Source organism: Ammospiza caudacuta, chromosome 2, assembly GCF_027887145.1.
Source record: "Ammospiza caudacuta isolate bAmmCau1 chromosome 2, bAmmCau1.pri, whole genome shotgun sequence".
NCBI lineage: Eukaryota > Metazoa > Chordata > Aves > Passeriformes > Passerellidae > Ammospiza > Ammospiza caudacuta.
Genome location: NC_080594.1, coordinates 99,507,709 through 99,529,195, shown reverse-complemented (window position 1 = coordinate 99,529,195; position 21,487 = coordinate 99,507,709). Strand labels below are relative to the sequence as shown.

General features: G+C 39.0%; 2 protein-coding genes across 5 annotated transcripts in view; one reads left to right on the top strand and one right to left on the bottom strand.

The window, feature by feature from the left end:
• STS (steroid sulfatase) overlaps positions 1-1,860 on the bottom strand; it is a 106,458-nt gene extending 104,598 nt beyond the window's left edge. For 2 of the 4 annotated variants that reach the window (XM_058825051.1, XM_058825049.1), the window contains exons 1-3: positions 1,715-1,857; positions 1,190-1,434; positions 673-852 (exon numbers count right to left, since the gene is read on the bottom strand). The gene's annotated coding sequence lies outside the window, so the exon portion shown is untranslated. Of the gene's footprint in view, positions 1-672; positions 853-1,189; positions 1,435-1,572 lie in introns of all 4 variants that reach the window. The other 2 variants (XM_058825050.1, XM_058825052.1) reach the window with 2 other exon arrangements.
• The window catches only part of PUDP (pseudouridine 5'-phosphatase), a 63,187-nt gene continuing 43,299 nt past the window's right edge, over positions 1,600-21,487 (top strand). The window contains exon 1 of the mRNA XM_058825053.1: positions 1,600-1,745. Coding sequence (XP_058681036.1) covers positions 1,670-1,745 — 76 coding nt within the window. The 5' untranslated portion in view covers positions 1,600-1,669. The remainder of the gene's footprint in view (positions 1,746-21,487) is intronic.

Here is a 21,487-nt window from a genome sequence, read left to right as displayed (position 1 = left end):
TCTAGCTATGCTCCCAACTAAGTGTGCTACAAAAGAAACTATAAATGTTTGCTGGAAACAAAACTGGAATATTGACTTGTTGCACAGTGTTTATTGCAGAAACAAAACAGCCGTGGGCATTTTTAATACTCATATATTGTAAGGTTACAAAAAGACCCCTCAAAGCTCAGGAGCCATTTTCTTAAATCTACACAGGAATCAATTTCACAACTACGCACAGAATTTTTAAAAAACATTGAAGGTACTGCACACAATCCTTTTCCTAGCCTACACAAACAGGGCCTAAGCAGCATTATCATTACAGAATGAGACAAGATAAAAAAGAGAAAACCAACCCAAAACTCAAAAACTGTTGTTTGAAAGTCAAGTTTTATTATTCAAAATGTACAAGTAAAGGCCAAGGATGTTTTATTTGTCTTATTTCACAAATAGGAGTAGGTGTCAGGAGAATTCTGTGTCTACATTTCACATAAATGTAGGGTGAATGTACTTGCAAGGGATAGGCTTTGGGGCTAGGTAAGATGATTAACAAGCCTAAATTAAAATTGAAATATAGCTATGTGATACCTACAGCTAAGGATTTAAAAGCCCCCACTGACTTGCTAAAATGGTGAAACATTGCCAATTCAAATGAGGGCGCTGTTAGGAAAAAGGAATTGCTGCAAGGCCTACCTACAAATGAGACAGGACTCCCCCTAGGTGAAGCTGCAACTAACCAGTGTCCTCACACAGAATGGCACAGCAGTACACATCTTCCAGCCAGCATGTCACCTTGGGAGCCTGACACAGCTCTTTTCAGGTCTGCCTCTGCAACTGGTGCCTCAGTGATCCCGATGCCCAGTGGAGAGTTACCTGCATGAAAAAATACAAAAGAGAAAAAACTGATTAGGTTGGTGCCTCTTTCCCGCCCAGCTGCCCAGTAAAAATCAGATGTGTCCATGCAAGAAGACTTTGTTTCAACTTAAGAACAGTCTTGTTTCTTGAACTTCAGAACTTCTTGCATGTTTCAGAAAAAAACATACAACACCCAAACCAGCTTTCAATTAACCACTCTTGCACTCAGCAACCTGTAAAAGATAGATTTACTCCTTCCTCACAGATTTTTTTCTCTCCATTACTTTACTCATCCCTCACAGTTTCATACAGATTTACACCTTTTTGTTTCAACTATAGTCTAGTGAAATAGTACCTCTGCACAAGCATGCAGAAGAGACACTGGCTAACATGTCAACTTGATGTCATGTTCTGTATTTCCCACCAGCAGCACCAAACAGGATTTAGGAATCACAAAATAAGTCTGGTTGCAAGGGACCACCATGGGTCGCCTGGGCCAACGTCCCTGCAGGGTCATCCCAGAGCACACTGAACAGAACCGCATCCAGATGGCTTCTAGAGAGGGAGACTCCATAACCTCTCTGGACACGAAGTGCTATTCTGCAAGATAAGAGGCCCCAATAAGAGAAATAGACTTTGGTTAAGAAGTAGAACAAGCCAGAACAAAGGTCCGGCAGGCCCAGGCAGGCCCGGCCCGGCCCGGCCCGCCCCGTGTGCCGCTATAAACCGCCGCCCTACCCCGGCCTCCCCGTTAGGTTTCCGGCGTGGCCAGCCTCGCACCGCGCGGGCTCCATCTGCCTCTGCTCCTGCCGCACTCCGGCTGCTCTGCCTCGCCATGGCCGCTTCCTCCTCGGCGGCCGCGCTGCGCCCGGTCACTCACCTGATCTTTGACATGGACGGGCTGCTGCTGGGTGCGTAGCCTGAACCCCTCTCCCCTCCACGGCCAGGTCCCCGCTCCGCTCCGCCCCGCGGCGGTGGGTCCCACCGCGCCGCCGGGCCCGACCCGCCCCGACTGCGAGGGGCCGTAGCCGGCGGCGAGCAGCCACTTTCCCTTCCCTCCTTCTCCCCTCCCCTCCGCCTCCCGCAGTCGGAGCAGCCCAGGCTGTGGCTGCTGGTTCACGGCCTCGCTCCGGGCGAGCAGCCAGAACGCCCCGGGCAGCGCTGCTAAAAGCGGAGTGAAGGGATTAAAGTAACAGGAAACGAGTTAATTCCTTCTCCTGCTTCCGCTACTTGCTGCCTTTCGGGGGCAGATTTCGCCTTAATTAAAGTAACAGAGCAGGGTACTCGTACTTAAAGTAAGAGAGCGGGGTACTCGCTCTGGCTGGCGGAGGGCTGAGCGAGGCCGGAGAGGCTGTGGGGAGAGCGGTGCGGGGCAGGCTGGGGCTGGCAGCCGGGAAAGGTGGGCAGGGAGCGGGACGGGCAGGCAGCCTGGGCTCAGGGACCCCGGGCCGGGCACTGCCGGAGGCCGGGAGCAGCGGGTCGCGGAGGGCTGGACAGCGCTCGGCAGCGTTTGGAGCTACCTTCTCCAGCTGATGAGCCTGGACAGCACTCTGATAGTTTTCACTTAGCTTTGGCATCAGTAGACTTTCTGCTTTGCAGGGTTACTCTATAACTTGATGCTTCCCGTGCTGCAACTCGGTTAGATCTTGATGTTTGAATAGTCGCTATAATTAGGACAGTTTTTAAGTCTGCTCTTAACTCTTCGCTGAATCAGGACCCTCTGGTGAGGCATAATGGGATGTTTTGACATGTGACTTAGTTATTGAAATAGTTATTGTGAGTTATCACACAGGAAGAGATCTGGAGATAGGTGAATTCCTAAAAGGTGTGAACTGGAGGTGTGTGCCTTCTTTCTGCAAAACCTGAGTTGTTGTAGTTTCTGAGAAGACTGCTCTGAAGTCTGATGAATTACACTGTTTCCAAGAAATGTGCACTTTTCCCTCCCTCAGGGCTGTAAGAAGTGAATGTGATCCACATTTACCTTCTAAAACAAAAATGGCTATGCTATGCAAAACAGTGATTGAGTTGCATTTAGATTTTAATTGTATTTTCAACTTCATCATTGGACTCTCAAATAGCATGGGGATGCACACACACATACACACACATATATGCGTGTGTGTGTGTGATCCTATTATGTAGAACCAATTATTTTGATTTCATTCTTAGAAGTTTCAGGAAAGCTTTTTTTAGTTACTACAGTTCTTTGTCAGAAGCTGGAAATCTTCACACAGTCAATAGTCACCTGAACAGGACAGCATTGGTAATGATACATGTATGTGATTTCTTCTATTTTAAAAAGTTACACATAAAGTATATATTGTATTTCAGAAATCTTTCAGCTGCAAGGAAATAGACTGAAAATACTCTTCAAGTATCTTCCAGTACAGAGTAGTAAAAGTGACACTACCTTGGTGATTTTCACTATGTGCACTTCATTTCAGAGGACTTCAGTATGTTTCAACCTCTGAATACTATGAAATGTTTAACATTCTTGGTGAGCCTGTTTGTTTCATGATAAGCAGTGACTCTTGGGAGGCAAAAATGCAGTCAAGAGACTGCTTGGACTTTCCCAAGGTTTCTAAATGTTTCAAGAAATTTGGAATCATTTAGGGGAAAGAGTGAAAAAAGGCACACAAAATTAGATTCCCTCTGCCCAACCTGCCTACTGTAAATCTTCTGAATGAGACGAATGTTCATATTGATGTTAACCTAACATAAGAACCCCATAATTTTCTTATGAAATTTTTAATGTGCCACATAATGTTCATTGGAGGTGATAAAATGAATAACATATGTATTTCAAGAAGCTACAGAAATGGCCCAAGTGTACTTCCTTTCAAAGAGCACAAATAAAAGTTTTTGTATTGAATATCTATTATTGCTAACTTTTTTAAGTGGTTGGGTGATTGCATAGTTTAGAATAAAATTTAGAAATTTTATTGCAATTTTTAGAATCTGAAGCTTCAGGTTTTGCAAAACTTTTTCTGAATTAAGTAGTGTCTGCAAATGTACATGACTATTTCTAGATGTTTTCACCTAAACCCTACTGATTTTATAGAACAAATATAAATTGATCTATAAATTATGAGAAAAATTGAGCATTAAATTCATCAGATGTAATGTGCCATGAACTTGCTTTCTGTAATTGACATACTTCTAATTAAGGAAGGTAGGATATCTTCTGATAGAAAGATTTCCAAAATCTTTGTGAGTATGAAGTCCTTAAATGAGGTCGGAGATGTTCACAAGGTTCTTGACTTTGGAAACAATCCAAGTGTTACCCTATAAAACCTGCAGCCTATACTTTACTGGCTAATCCTTGGCTGTGTGGAAGTGTTGCTGAGTCTGATCAACTGATATTTTACCTCCTCCCTCCCTCTAACATAATTGAGGCTGATTAAGTTGTCCTTGAGTTGCACCTTGATATATCAGCTTACTTTCAACACAGAAGTTACTGCCTCTGAGCTGCCTGTGGAAGTCCTTCAACCCTTTCATTCAGAGTCCTTCTGTATATTGTTTCAAAGGTTATCTAACACCAGGGGTTTTTTTGCATTTCTAATCAATGCAATCTACTCTTCCTTTTTTTTTTTTTTTTATCACCTAATGTTTCCCTTTGAGCTCTTGGATGAAATCTTAGGGGTGATCACGCACTGTTCACCCGTCTGTCAGCCTCCTTCTTCTGCATTTCTAATCAATGCAATCTGCCCTTCCTTTTTTTTATTACCTCATCTTTCCCTTTGAGCTCCTGGATGGAGTCTTAGGGGTGATCACGCGCTGTTCACCCGTCTGTCAGCCTCCAGCAGCTCCTCTCCATAGGGGTCTGTCGCGCCTCCTCCCAAGGTCAGGCCAGCTCTGTGCTGCCATGTGCTGCTGCAGGTGCGTGCCACAGCCTGCAGCTCAACTCCATCCCACCTCTTCCCAAAGCGTAAGGATCATTGAGTCCAGCTCCTTGCAGGACTTCTGAAAAGTAGAACAGAGGACTAAGAGCCTTGTCCAAATGCTCCTTGAACTCTGACAGCCTTGGTGCCACGATGACTGCTTGGGAGAGCCGGTTCCAGTGACTGATCATCCTCTCATGCAGCTTCATTAATTATCATAGTTGATTAGTGGTGCACTGTGTAGTAGAAACCAGAGGAAAAGGAATAACTACATCTTAATTTTTGTTGTACTGCTGTACTTTCTCAAAAAAACCCACCCAAAACAACAACAAAAAAAAAAAACCCACAAAAAACCTCCCAGCACTTCAATTAAGGCATTACATTTCTTAAGTTAAATTTCTACTTGATTTCCTACAAGAAATTACATTAAATGCTCAGAATAGTAGATTGCTTTTTCTTGAAATGTGGTGGTCTGTTCCTACAGAAGACTACTGTTCTAACTGCTAGTGTGTGGTCTAGTTAAAAATGTTAAACTATTTAAAATATCAATTAATTAATTAATTAAACATACTAATAAATTAACTTAATATAATTAATTAAATATTTAATAATATTGAAAATATGAAACCTACTTAGGCACTTACCCAACACATAGTACGGGGTTAAGAGATAATAAGAATAACAACAACAACAGAAACTTGAGATATTTGATTCCTAAAAAAATCCTGTTGTTACAGTTGTACAGTTTGGATCTTGACATTTTAGCATATTGTAAAAACATACAAAATCAATGCTAAAGATAGAGAAGGAAAAATCTATTTAACTTGTGCAGAATATAAAACTAGAGTAATGCCCCCCAGGATCTATCATATAAACTTACTGCGTAGGTTTCTTTTTAAACTATGACAAGTAGTTTTGTTATATAATTGTAGCCATTAGCTACCCTACTACCAAAACACAAATAGGATTGAATGTTGCCTTTGATGATCTGTGCTTAAACTTATAGGGGACTGAAAACATTTAAAATTCTCTACAAGCTACATGTGTAATGTGAAAAACACTTTTACTCTCTTGTGAGAATTAAAAAAGTTTATTAAAGGATGATAGGAGATAAGGACCATAAAGCAAAGGTTATTATGGCCGGGTGCATCTTGGCACTCATCTAAGACCACACCATCACCTTCAGGGATACCCCTTAAACACCTTTTCCCTTACATCAGTTTGTTGCATGTTCATAGACCCCTATGCATATCCATAAACTAGTTGACATTTTCCAAGAAATATTTTACATGGCTCCTCCTTGGGTCTGCCTTTTTAGAACATGCATGTTTCTTGGCTGTGGTTCTGGCTCCTTCTCTTTATCACTTCTAGTCTGGGCCTTGCTCCATACTTTCTTGATATGGTGAGTGCTGATAGCTGGCATATCTGTAGCAGGTGTCCTTATCCTGTGTTCATTGGATGTTATCCCATCCAAGCAGGCATTTTAATACAAGCATAGCTATTTCACTACTATGTCTAGCTTAATTAACAACAGAAAAACAAACTATATCTTTATAGAAAAGTTGCTTTAACACCATATATATAAAACCTATTTTAATATTTGTAAAAAGCCGATATTATTATATGTATCAATAACATGTAATAGTAACCTTTCTCAAATGAACTTAGGAAAATGGCTGCAAAGATAAAATATTTCTTAGCATTGTGCTTAAAGCTGAACTAGAGCTAAATTAACATGCAAAGAGCATGACACTTTAGTATAGGAAGTTTAGTCATATATTTATTTTTGTTTAAATTTCTCCTAGGAGTAGGGATTGTTTTATGTAAATTATTATCCTTGTCAGTGCTCCTCAGTGTCAGAAAAGAGTATCTTAATGTGAGATAAATCAATGTGTTCAAATATGAGAGATGGTTTCTAAAGCAGCTTAGTTTTGCAAGATAACTTCACCATAACTCAAAGTCATGTTGGACTGCACAGGCACAGGTATGCCAGCTGGTGACCATTTCCAGAGGGATGGAATGTAGTTAAAGCAACTGGGATCAGAAGTTGCTGCTTTTATAGCCACTGTCTCCTTTGTGTGAAGACCTCTGTGTTTTGTGCCACTTCTAAGACACTTCTGCATGACTGGCCAGACAGGTCATCTCTGGTCTATAACATAGAAGAAATTAGCTTGCAGATAAATTCGTTGTAGTGTTGTGAGATTCACAAGAATTTCAGTATGTTTTCTTTCTCCCCATTGTTACGTACTCATTGTCACAAGGTCAGAAGTCAAAAATGTACTCTTACTTTCATTTTATTGCATGTTGCCTAGGAGATGGCTGTTACAAGAAAACTGATGAGAGTTCCGTGCTGGAGTTTGCTTATGTGCATGCTGTCTTATATTTAAAACAGCTTCCTATTTCTTCTGCATCCAAGCAAATAACACCAATTCCATTAAACATCAGTCCTCTCTAGATTGGTCTATGTTATGCCTTAAGTGCAGGAATTAATCTTCTTAGGCTATAACCTGGCAATCTTTGTAAGCCTATTTTCTGCTTCTGTGTAGTGGAAACTTACTTTCTTGTCATTCTCACTTCTTTCCATCTGATTTTGGGAACAAAGAGGGAAGGGAAAATACTCTCTTGCCCCTGTGTTCAGTATTTGAAATTTGTTGCAAAACTAAAGAGATTAAGGATATTATTGGATTAGAATACCCTATAGATGCTTCATGAGCAAATCTTGGACATAAGTAAAATAGCTCCTCATTGAGAATTAACTAACCATAAATACAGTAAATAAGATTTGTCATATGCTTGAAAGCTAACATTTTAATTTAACAGCAAGAAAAATTTTGGCAAGAACATAACAAACATACTAACCCAGAGTCTGACTTCTGTTATTCCCTTGATTGATTTGTGAATTGCCTATCCACATGGTTGCTTCTTGTTTGTGGTTAGAATAATCCAGAATCAGAGTAATTTCAGCATTCAACAGGGTTTTTTTTTGTGAGTTTTGGTTTTGATTTCTGTAGTGGCTACCACATTTCAAAATGCCATGGGCAGCATTAACAATGATTTTTTTTTTCTTGAGAAATTAACCAAGGAATGTTCCCAAGCTGAAGGATCCATGATTTGATTTTAATGTTGTACAGGAATTACACACAAATGTAGTGTAGTTTTGGTGCTTATTTATGATTTGCCCCAGACCCAAAACATTTGGTTATAGAGAAAAGAAAAAAAAAAAAAACCCAGAGAAGTCACATGCCAAACAGTTAATCCATAGAGTTTTCCAATTTCCCATGTGGCTTTTGTTTTCTGACTGTTACACACTTGAAATTGCATAGAGAGCCTGTAGTAAGTGGAGAGGTATGTTTTGAAAATGCTGGGAATGTAGAGGTTCTGTTTAGTGATTTTAGAGGTGCATACAGCAGTAAGACCATTTATAAAAACTAGTCTCTTCCTATGCCTAAAAGCAGATTTTCAAATCTGTTTGTAGATGATAAGGATTTGTTGTATACGTAAACTGGCATGTGTATAAAGTTCCAATTATTTTGCTTTGAATGTAAATAATGTGTCATAAATGGAATAGAATTTCACACAAAGAAAAGGTGCATAGAATTTTCCATTATAATAACACAATTTCTAGCTGCTGTATTCCAATTTTCTTCTCACTTAAGAAGAAAAACAGCATTAACAACCCTGGTTCTATTATTCTACATACTGGCAATAGTTACACTCTGTACCATCTTGGACCCAGTTCTGCAGCTCTTGTTCTGAGTAGCTGTAATTCATTCATGTAGCCTTGTTGTGAGTTGCCTAATTGAGCTCTTGAGAGTGGAATTTTTCAGAACATCTTAATTTGGGCAGGGCAGTTTCTGGTCTCTGAATTCTGCTGGTATATTATCTCTGAGACACAATCCCGTTCTTGAATACTGACATTTACACTTCTAATGGAGGAAGAGATGATTGTGGTTGCTCTTATTTTTAACTTTTTTTCTTTTTTATTGGCAACAGACCTTAATGGAGATTATAATTTTCACACTATGACCATTGCTCTTTTTAAGACCAGGAACTATGTTAACTAAAAATACAGAAGCAATTAAGCCAAATATCTCCTCTCAAACTTTATTGCATTCATTATGGACATCTCTGGCATGAAGCAGACATTGCTAATGATTGTTGCTGCTCCTATTATGTGTTTATGTACATCTTTGTATCGATACTAATTTCTTTCACAAGACTACTGAGAATTATATAACCAAAAATTTTTTTGTGGCTTACAATGGTTCTCTCCTGACCTTGACTTATCCCCTTTTGCCCCCTTTGATAATAATAATAGGAAAATCATTGTTCTGACTTAATGTTTGTTGAGGTAGTGTTAACCTTCATCAAGATTTTTTTTAGTACTTAGGGGAAAACCATCCTCTCTTTTTAATCACTGTTTTTTGCTTCCTTTGCTTCAATAACTGGTGAAGAATGCATCTCTTGTGGCTCTTTTTTTTTTTTTTTTTTGATGGCTGAAAACCTTTTTGAACTTTCTTTTTAAGCAATATTTTGTTTCTTGAAGGGTTGAATACCTGTTGACAGTGTCAATTTTTGCTGTCTTCGTGTATGCTTTCTGTTCTTGTGCAGCTTTTAATAATCTTTTTATTTTTCTTATAATGAATACCATATTCAGTAGTAGTTTGGTAGTATATATGATGCTGCATTTTGGAAAAACTTTCATCTAAGCATACATTGCTTTTTCTCATGTACTTTTCCAAGCTATTATTATATATAATAGCTGTTTTCTTGTTAAAATGTATTCTTACTTTACTTCCTCTCTCTCTTTAGAGAAAGAGGAAGAAAATATGACATATGACATGTGACATATTTTTGTAAAAGTCATCAAATAAGTTCTAATATACTGTGTCTCGTGAAGCAAGTTTATTTCTGGCTCTTGAGTGATTTCATTTGGGCACTGTGGGAAGAGATTGGATAGAACTGAGTTACCGGCTGTTGCACGTGCGTGCGGAATGCTGTGGTGGCACAGAGGAGCACAGGGTGGCACAGAGGAGCACAGGGTGGCACACAGAGGCTGTCTCCACCTGACCTCGGGGGAGGAGGTGCCATGCAGCAGAGCCCTACAGAGAGGAGCCTGCCAGAAGCTGACAGACAGGTGAACAGCACAATGGTCACTCTATAGAAGGACATTTAGAACATTTGCTGATGTGGCAACATGGGATAGGCCATGTAGTGAGAATTCTCATGTAAGGAGATGCTGTGCCTTGGAAATGTGTATAAAACCAGCTTGAATTGTTGAATAAAGGATTCAGATTCCCTCCCAATCTGAGTCCATGCTTCAGTCATTACAGGGCACCACTTATGGGTTAGCACTCCAAACATTGCTTTTTTCTCTGCTGCTTGTTTTTGGATTGCCTCTGCCTGTGTGTGGTTCTTTTGGATAAGTTTCACATGCAGTTTGTCTCAGGGTAATGCAAGGCATTTAAGAGGAAAGCCCACCTTACTTACTATTTGTCAGTCCAGTCTTTCTGTCTAACATCTGCGTGAATGTGCTCATGACCTTTGTCATTATATAATATGGGCAGTGTTAGAGTGTCTCATTGTTGCAGCTCATTAATGTGTGCTCTGTGACCTGCTGTAACAGGGCCCCGTGTCACCTTTGCTCTCCACAGGATGGGCTCGTGCTCGCCTTTGCAGCAGCCCCTGCTCGCACGTGCTGCACTCGCTGGCTTTGCTGCCAGGCTGCTCAGCCCTGGGCAGGGATTGTCAGCTGAGCATAAATATGAGTTCATTCAGGTTCTTTTATCACAGTGTCACTGTGTACATAAAATAGCCTGTTTATGTCAGGGCATCTTTTGGAACATTGTGTCTTCAAAATTATCTTCTGTTTTAATTGCTCCATTTGTGCGCAATGTAAGCTTAAACAGACTATCTATTAAAACTAATAGAATATACCTTTATTTGATTACTGACCAGTAATAAGTGGGATTATATTTTTTGGATTGGAATGTTTTATGAGTTTGATACTGGTACTGGTCATTTGGGAACATTTCTAAGCAGGAGGAAAAAAAATGTACTAGTACTGGAAGAATGAAGTAAAAGATGATGTGTATTTAATGAAAAAAAATAGGATTATAGTGTATCAGAAGGTTTGAAGTACAAGAAATTAATGGTTTAAGGTGGAGCATGAGTATACTGAGACATATTTCATTTGAATAAATTGTTCTATGGTAAAGATATTTTTCTTTGCTTGTTTTGTAATTGATATATAGGAACCTCCTTTGACCTGTCTCTCCAGGGCACAAGAGTATACTCATGCATGCCTGTAAAGTGACATAACTGTGGATAAAGTCAGCATTCTGCTACAAGATCATTATTACAAAAAATTTCACCATACGAAATGGTGGATCTTTTCATGCTAGGACTGAGTCTTCTCTATAGCATTATATTATTATTGCTGGACTAACAAAGTGTTCTTTGCTTTATGGCTCAGGGGAGATGGAGCCATAAAGAGCTTATCACAATGTAATAAATTTCTAGTCTTTAAAAATTAAAAACAGTGTTTCATGGGGAACATGTCTCAGGAAAATGAAAGTATTTGTGCCACTAAGGTATTGTAGTCTATCTAATTGCTATTCTGCTGCCTAATAACTTTCACTGTTATTATTGTTGTAGATCATATTTTTATTATATTTACCCTTTTTACCATTTTTAATTTAAATGTTTTCGTTTTTCATGTATGAAGGTATCTAGGAGCAAAGAGCAAGAAGTAGTGTTGCTGTTCTGGTTTTGTGTGTTCTAAAATGTCAAATGTTGTATGTGTCAGTTGACTGCAAATTCCAGAGTATTGCAAAATTTAATTTCTTGGAATGTTTGATTCAGAGTTCATTTTGCATAGTTTACTGTTTATCATGGCTTTGTGTTTTCCAAAATAGAAATTAATTATTCCCCTTTATTTTGCAACTTGTTTTAAAGAGTAGGTAGTGAGTATATGGATATTCTAAGTTGTTAGGTTACAAAAAAACCCTGAGATTTGATCTGATTTTCTTATTCTCACTACCATCTTGAAATTGTCATTTTATCTGAGTCATTTTGACTTGGTAGCTGATTTGATAGTGCATATAAATAACTTTTGATTTGATAGTGCATATAAATAACTTTTCCAGAACCCCATGTTCTTTATGCCATTCTTCTTCTTAGAGGAGAGCATCATATAAGTACATAATTCAGAAAGATTGTATTATGACTGGTTGCAAAGTGCCCAATACCTAGGTGATGTAGGATATCAAATGTATAATATGGAGTATCTTACAGGTACTGGACTTTCCATGGGTAAAACTAAAGGAATTGGTTACAATATGCTGTAGTTTTGTTTATATAACAGTAGCTACTCCCTTCCTTCAATCCATAAAAAAGTGGCATTGATAATGTAAGCCCAGAAGCGTAAATCATATATTCAAAAAATAATTTACAATTATCTATGATTACAGCTATTGTATAACTGTACTTAATGGCAGTCTAATTATGGAAAATGTATTACCCACTTTAATTGTCTATAGTGGGGCCTTGGAAACAATTGCAGACTACCAAAGAAATTATTTTTTCACAGAATAATGATGATGATGATGATGCAATTTAATTGCTTTAGTACTGACAGTGTAAATGCTTCCTATTTCCAGTTCAAGAGCTACTTAAGCTCCTCTGTGAGTCCAGTGTAGGGAGTTAAAATCTCAAGAGACATGCTAGGTTTTCTGTAATTAATAATTAGGATAGAGAGTACTGAGAAGAAGAAATCCCTCTCCTAAAGAAAACAGCTTTTTTTTTGTGTGTGTGTAATTTCAATTTATTTGTTAGTGGAAAAAATTTTAAGTTGTATAGAATACGAGTTCATAACAGAAATTATGAGAGCCTGACAGCCCTGTAGCAATACCACCATGGTCTGTGTAAACCTAACACAAGGCAAAATCTCCAATCTCTTTGCTTATGACAAGGTCAATGACTAAAGCAACCCTTTGTATTAGAAAGTGTAGACAGTAGCTGTAGTCAGCAGAGTGTAGTTCTCTTTTCTCTGATTGCAATGTTCTATACAATTGGATTCTCTTATTAATAGTTAGATTTGCTTTTCAGAAAATAGAAGAAAAAAAGGTATTCCTGCTTTTTGATTATCAGGTTTGCATTTTTGTGCAAAGTTTTTAATCTCTTTGAAAACTACTTCCCAGAGGTTGTTAGAAAGATGTGGCCTAGAGTGTGTGCAGCTCTTGCAGAAAAGAAAGCTCTTTGGGTGACCAGCTGTGAACTTGTACACCTCATAGTTGTTTTCTCCTTACATTTAGGAAACATGTAAGTTACCCTGTTTAACTGGTTACGCAGTTCTAACTATATGCTAGGATGTATTCTAACAGTTTAAAAACATAATGGGTCAAAAAGTATAGGACTTTTAATCTAAAATAAGTTCAGTGGCTCAGTTGAATGTATTCAGCAAGTAAATCAGACACTTCTCCTTTTGCTGATTGTGGGAGAAAGGATGCTGGATTTTTTTCCTTCTTTGTTTTTTAGATAGAGTGAAGGAAGCTTAGGCTATTTTTGTAAGTAAAGTAAACAAATCTCTTCTATCTGCTTATTGAGCATATAAATTCCCAGCCTGTCTTTTGCAAGCAATGTTACAGTAAAACTAAGAACACCCCAGTGTAGTAACTCCTGTGTCAGGCTTATTAAATTTCAGCCACTGGAGAGTGAAGCTGTTTGTGTCTCAAGATGTAAACTTTGACCTCCGCTTGCAGAACTGAGGCAGCAGGAAAGAAAGACTGAGGGAAAGTGGAATGATTTCTAGTTCAATTCTCAGTATCTCTCTTTATTTTTATCACATTACTCATATGGAAGAATGAAATGATGGACTGAAATTTCTTGCACTCTTTGAGTCTCTGAACACATTTTTTTTCATTTAGTAGGATACACAGCAGTGTTTCTTTTAACTCTAAGCTGTCACACTCAAAAGAGAGTCATAAGGTAATATTTCCATTATGCCCAGAACCACCCTCAAGGAAAAGAAGATTCAGCCTCTCCTCTTTGAGATACCTAAAAATATAACCCTAATAGCTACTGTCAGAGAGTCTCCTTCCAGGTTTCCATTTCTCCTGTAGTCCTCATGTGAATTGGGTTCACTGACATGTTAGTGAGATTCTCTCTCTGAACCTTTTTGTAATTACAGTGTTCTTTCAGGATTGTACTGTATATAAGTTTTATGTCTTCTTATAAAACATCTCTGATACTGTTTTATTATTTTTCCCATTTTAAACAAGAGATGGTAGTATTTAGGTTAAATGCATTTTGATGTTCAAAGACCTTATACTTCTTTAAAGTTTTCATTATGTGCTAAAATAATACAATGTCAGTTTGACTCAAGCATGGGAGTTAAGATTGCTTGATCATCTCCTCTTTGCCAAAAGAAAGGGACACTCTCAGAAAAGCTTTAAAAGCTGAAATATTTTACTTGAAAGTGAGCGCTGGATCCAGTGCTTCAGCTTTTAGGTACCTGACGTGTGCCAAACTTTTAAATGTTGTGTGTGTCACTTCTACTACAATAAAGTAATTGTGTGCAGTTGTTAAGATCTCATTATTGAGAGATGCCTCTATCCAAATTAAGGTACAAGCAGGATCATACACCCAAATCAATAGTATGGATTTTGTTTAACAGTAAAATGTAAGGTAGAAAAATTAAAAAAAAAGAGGAGGGAGAGACAGAGAGACCGGCAGACAGACCGACAGACAGATCAAGCAGAATATAGTCACCACCCATGGATCCAGCAGCATCCCATTGGTCCTTCTTCACCCTGGGCTTCTTGGTGGGGAAGGTCCCGAAGTTGTTGAAAAATTTTCACTATTTATACATTTTAGCAAACAAAGGAATTGGTGTTCATTGGCTACATAATTCTCTTACTCTATTGGTCAAATAACTCCCTCACTTCTAATGCTAATTAATCCCGTGCCCACTCTTTCTGAGTTTTATGTCAGGGGGTTTTTTGAGTCAGTGGGTTCTGATCTCCCCCTGCCGGATTTAGTCTGAGCTGATTTTAGCAGTGTTGCTCAGTTGGTTTTTCTTGTCCATAATCAGTGATATATTCTTGTCCACCAGCTTTTTTTACCTCTCTCTAGTTTGAGATAACATTTAGACGACAGTACCACCTTTATCTTTTCTCAAGTTCCTGTCAGGTGGCTTAATTTACAGTCCAAGTTCCAGGAATCAATGCAGGTATATTTCAGGGAGACACCTTCAGTGGTTGCAGATGAGCGTTTTCTTCTTTACAGTTTGCCACAATGGGCAAAGTCCTTCAGTGGTAACAGTGTTTTAGGCAGGCAATTGTAATTTTTAAATCCTTACAGCAGCATAGAAGTTGATGAAGGTTTTTGCAGATGAATGTCCCTAGGGTGGTTTCAAACTGAGGTGATTTGAAATCCTTTCACAGGTATTTTGCATCTGATATTTAATTTTGAAGTGTTTCTTCCATGTCTTACTTGAACTGTAGTTGATGCTATTTGCTATTGTTTTTCAGGCTTCCTAATCAATCTGCATCTGCCATATTAAGTAGAGATTTTATATGATCGGAGATAGAAATTTTGGGCAATAATTTTCATGACAGAAGGCTAACTTAAAATATTATGGTAAGATTTTCCAGTTAATGAAAGTTAACTCAGTCTATTTTTAGTCATATAATAACTAAATTAGTTGTAGTTCTATCTACAGAACTGTAGTTAGAATAATTATTAATAAATAACTAGTGTACGTTCTATGCTAGTATTACTATGTAGTCTAAAACACGTAAACAGAGAGGCTAAAGCTTTTTAGCAAAATTTCAGATACATACGGGGAGGAAAACTATGCAGCTCTTCAAGATCAAGATAGAGATTTGGTGTGTAATTACTCATGAAGAAAATGAATGCTGTTAAAAATCTCTTATTGTGTACTAAACTCTGTAAGTGGCAGTTTGTTGGGGAATATTGTTGCAAAGACCTAGGACTGATGAGTATGACTGCACTTGAGTGACTGGCCTAATTTCCTGTGAATAGACATTCTTTTTGCCATATGAGGTGTTCTCAGTGCACAGCGTCTGCCAGCCTGTGGTTCAAGTTCTGGAGTACAAATGGTATTTTAGCTCAGAAGTACAAAAGTGTTGTATGTTGGATGGGGCTATAAGCAACCTGTCCCTGCCTCTGTCAGGGGGATTGGAATAGGTTGTGTTTGAAGGGTCCTTTTCAATCCAATCCATTCTATGGTTTATGGACCTATCTCTCACTGGGTTCAATAGAGCTTAGTTAAAAGTTTCTATGGCCAAGTATAAGTTTTGTTTCATCCTGACAATCTTAAGCAAGCTGATTATATTCTAAAGCAAATTCCAGTATTTCTGTACTTTTACCAATGGGGTTGGGAAACAAAAAAACCATCATTTGTGACAGTTGTAACTTTGGGTAGTCTTTCTCTGGGCTACAGGCTGTATTTGATCTAAGACTCAGAACTTGCCTCTGGTTTACTGCCGAGTCTGGAGGCAAGACAACTGTTGCTGTTGTGTGAGGCCTTTGAGTACTCTGTGAGACTGGCCTTCTGTTCTAATCCTCAGTCCCTCATGGGAGGTGAGGGCTCTCGTCACACATCTTCAGAGAAGCCTATGGCTCCCCTCTGTGGAAGTTCCCGGTTGTGTTGGAAGTTCCTTTTATTGGTATCTATATAATGGGTTTGAATTTTCTTCTACAGTTTTCCAACAAACAGTCATTGCAGCTCATAAAACATAATTTTCAGTTTGTTGTATCATACTTGCCTCATGAATCTCAAAGGTCTGATTCTTTTTTGTGTATTTTAGTTAGTTTAGTTTCTATAGTTAGTATAAGAAGTGCCTGGTATACAACTACTAAAGAATTATTGTGACCAGGTCTTCTGCAGTATTTCTGTCACTCTGCTCTTGTATGAAGATAGTCTGTGGAGACCCTGGGGGTGCATTTCCTGGTCTAGGGAGACACAGGAAGCTTCGCTCAAAAAGCTGTTAGACCCCATTGGCCCTTCTCCTGTTCCTATGTCCCCAAGCAACTCCCCTCCATTCCCTGATTGGCCTTTGTCTTTGTACTTGAGAAAGCTGGATCCCCCTTGTGTGCTGTCTGGGGCTTGAACATCTCACCTGTGGCTGAATAAACATCTGTGGATATTATGCAAAAGTCCTTTTTGCTTCTTTACCCTGGACTATGCTAGCAGCAATTCAGCTTGCTACAATAGTCAGCCATGATGAAATGTCCTTGCTTTTGGAAAACCAAGCCATTTGATGATGTTTGGTTTTCTGCTCTTGGTGTTATCACTGCAGAGAAATCACTCCATCAACAGATTTACCTCAAAAATTTTAGGCACTCTTGAGTGGATAGAAGAGATTGGCTTTATTAATCTGTAGTTCTCTACACTTTCTCTGTGGTAGTAATGTTTGACACATTGCCACCATTAAATTTAGAACATTGTCCAAGGCCACATTAGAAATATTATGTGTGTTTTTTTTTTTTTTCCTATTGAAGCTACTCTGTTTTTTAAAATGTTTCCAGTATTGAGGAAACAGACATTTTGGCAGTATTACAGAAAGTGATTTAGAAACATGTAGCACTGAAAGTCAAACATCTTGAATTTGCAGCTTGATCAAGTCTTTATATACATATCTATGTATGTATATATAATCTTTTTGAGAATATATGCATATATTCTTAGAAAGATGAAAGTGTTTTGAGAGTAAGGAAATTAGTATTAGGAGAGACCTGTGACATGCTGAAGAGAATTTTCCCTATGGCCTCATGTTGTGTTTCTTTTTGAGGAAGGAATAAGGTTTCCTGACCCTTTTCCCTTTCACAACTTTTTTTTTTTTCCATTTCTGCTCTTTTAGGTTGTGAGTTAAACAGAACAGCTTTGGGGTATCTATTTAAGGAAGGTTATGTTTCCCAGAGAAAGTATGTATTTGTATTTGGCTTTGTGTGCAAGGTTTTGGTAGCAGAGGAGTTGTGTGGAAGGGCGGGCTACAGGGGTGGCTTCTGTGAGAAGATGCCAGAAGCTTCCCTAATGTCCAACACAGCCAGCGCCACCCAGATCCAAGAAAGACCTGCCTCTGGCCAAGGCTGAGCTCATTAGTAACAGTGAAAGCACTTCTGGGATAACAGATTTAATAAGGTGAGGAACACCTGCTGAAAAACAGCAGCCAGGGCAGAAGAGCTAGAATATCTGAGAGAAACAGGCCTGCAGGCATCGAGGTTGGTGAAGAAGGAGGAGGAGGACGTGCTCCAGGTGCTGGAGGGGTTCTACTCCTGCAGAGGAAGTGCAGCGAGGTGTATCTGGCTTTCAAGGTCAGAGTCCGGCTAGCTGAGGTTAAGGCCGACACCCAGCTGCATGGTCTGCCAGCACCCCTCGGCGTCGTAAGGCCTCGGGCTGTGCTGGCTGCGGACTGGATCGCTGCTAAACGACGAGAAGGAAGGAGCTGGACACTCGCTGGAGGCCAAACGATGCCAACCATGCAGTGACCCCGAAATGGAGTCGGGAGTAGGGTTTTCAAGGGAAGGGGCAGATAAGGGAGGGGTTTACAAAAGACCAATAGAGGGAGGAGAGGGGATGAACTTAACATAAATGACATAGTAGAGAACCCAATAGATACGAGGTATGGGAGGGGCCCCGGGACCACAGCCAACCATAACCCCCAAAGAGGAGAAGCTTCTGGAACACTAGGTGGAGTGGGGGGGTGATTGACTGGACCCAGGGAGGAGAAAAAGTATACATATAAGGGAAAAAGGGGGAGGAGGAATTATATAACCTAAAAGATTGACAATACATGTAGCAAGGGTTGCTAAGGGAACAACATAACTGGCAGGGCGTGGTGGGAAAACTGGGGAGGGCAGAACCATTTTATACAAAATAGGGGGAGCAATACCTCGAATGGGGGAGCAATTAAACAAAATAACCGAACGCACTACAACAAGGAAGGAGCAGCAGAGATGTGTGATGAACTGACCACAGCCCTTCTTCTCTTTCACCTGTGCTGCTGCAGGAGAGGAGGTAGAGAATTTAGGACTAAAGCTAAGCCCAGGAGGATGGGATGGGTGTAAAGGAAGGTTTTTTAAAATTTGGTGTTATTTCTTATTCCCCTTTTCAGATATAATTTCTCCAAATTGTGTGTGTTTTGCCTGTGATGATAACTGGTGGGTCATCACTCCCTACCCTCATCTCAACCCGTGAATCTTTTGTTATATTTTCATTCCATTGTCCAACTGAGGAGGAGGAGAATGACGGAGTAGCTTGGGACCTGGCTGAGTACCTGGCCCAACCAGGCCAACCCACTAGATTCTTAATTAAGAAGATACAATTAGCTATTATTCTGCTGACTTTGATAACACAGTGACCCTTCTGGTTTCATCTACCTTGTGGGGGAGTGGTTTTATACAAGTTCCTTGGAGCATCTAATTTCAAAACAACTTTTTAAACCTTGTTTTGCATTCTTTGGGCCAGTGGACTGCTGCTCTGTGTTTTCAGCAACATCTCAAGAAGAGGAGGTAGCCCCTTGGTGAAAGGCTAACTTCCTTGGGAATATGCTGTAAGCTGATAGGGTGTTAGAGCTGGTAATTGCTCCTCTGGTTGAGAACATTGCTTGTATAAATTTCCATGGTATAGTAGCTCATATAGTAATGATAGTAAAACTGTTGCCTGACTTGAGTCTCCCCATACACATTTTAAGAAGCTGTGTCTCTGTAAAGTGTAGATTTCCACCCAACAGACAGGGCTTTGCAGGCATCATATCAACTGATGTTTGCATAGTTCTGTCTTTAATGGTTAAGAGCCTAAGAAAGCATATCAGGCAGTTTCTGTGAATCAATAACTTTTCTATTTTTAAACTAATGAGATGCTGTCACATATATGATGCTTAATAAGTACATTTTTAGAATGTTTTGTATTAAGTCATGTATATTGCCCTCGTATTTCAAAGTTTGAATCCCTCGTGCTCTGGAATTGAAATACAGATTTCTTTACGTTTTCATGTGTTGTTTTGCATTGGTGCCAGAGTATTGTTTACAGCTCCCCATCGAAAAAGTTTGCATGCTTTATTTGTGAACTATTTCTTTCACTTCACTGTGGCATTAAAAAAGAAGGATAAGGTGTATATATGAATACAAGACAACATTAAGATATGTCTGCTGTATTAATGAAAACTAAAAGCCTTCTGAATTTGTTCAGAAGTTTCTTCCTCTCCCCATAGAAGTACCATGTTTCTCTGCATATAAAATGAGAAATTGGCTTCCTCTGTTGCTGCCATTGAAAAATTCTGCTAATATAAGCCCACAGGGGGAAATACTCATTTGGGAACAGTTTCATACAGCTGCTGTTGTTTGAGAATCAAATTTACTTCCTTTTTAAACCTGTTAGCAGTAACTTGAATTCATGGTAGGATCTCTCAGAGAAGGACAAACAGACTGACAGCACTGAATTAGCCAGTAGCAACATGTTTCTCTGGACCTAATAAAGTAATCACAATGCAACATCTTTGTCTACCTTGGAGTGTGCTTGTATTAACATTCAGGTACAAGAGAAAATAAGAAGTAGGTTTGCAAAAATTAAAGCTCCAGAATAGTCTTATACCTGCTCCTTTCTAAAATGAATAATGGATATTTTCAGTGAGTTTTTCTAAGTGCTAATCAAAAATGTAATGGTTTACAAATCATTACTCAGTTAAATTGGAAGCAGTAATTTTAATTTTCAGCATTTTTTTTTCCTGTATCTTTATAAGTTATGGTTTATCAATCATGTAAAATGGTTTACTAAATAACTTGTTCTTTGTAAGTAGCTTATGATTTTGAAGTAGCCATTATTTGGTGCTTGATGTTTATTTTAATAGATACTTCACCTTCCTTTAACTTCCAGGGAGAAGTAAGATGAATTTAAATGGTACTGGTTATGAGAGAGGAAAGGTACAAGACATGAATATGTCAGCAGCATTTCCCTTGGTTTGGTGGTCCAGACTGCCTTTGGGTTCACTTTGCCTGGTTGGGTACATCAGCCTTGACATTTAGGCATGGCCCAAATGTTTCATTTGAGCATGTGTGAAACCAGAGCTTATTTCCTGCTGTGGCAGTGAAGTGGGTATGTCTAAGATGATAAATTTAGATTTCATTTTTATTCCTAAACAAGTTCATGGGAGGAAGGGGGAAATACTTCAGTAAAGAATGGAACATTCCTTTTCCTTGTGTACTTTCAAAGCTAAGCATTTTGAACCACATTCCTTTAACGAGCCCTTTAGTCAAGAGGCTCCACGTTGATTTGTATTCATTGGCTAGTACTCATCCTGAGTTCCATTCTTTAAAGGACACTTTTGCCTGTAAAACACAGTTCTATACATACATCATATAGAAGTAAATATATGAAATAAAGGCCTGTATGCTTTTAGCTTTTATATATATGTGTGTGTGTGGGTGTGTATATATGTACAAGCATATAAATGGTTTATCTGTATACAAGTGTATATATGCACATAACATAATAGCATAAAAAATGTCAGGGTATGTTAGAAAAACAGCCTTAGGCCCTTAGGATGGATTGAAGGACTGAGTTTTGTTTTCTGAGCTAGTGCTCTATCAGTTAGGCTATTATGCAAAAAGTAATTTCTGTTGCCTGCTTTCCTCATCCCTACTTTTGCTAGGCTGCTGTAAGTGATTTTGATGTCAGTTGTGAAATTGCTGGGTTTTTTTTTCCTTTTAGCCGTCATGGGTGACCATAGTCATGCATTTTTAAACTA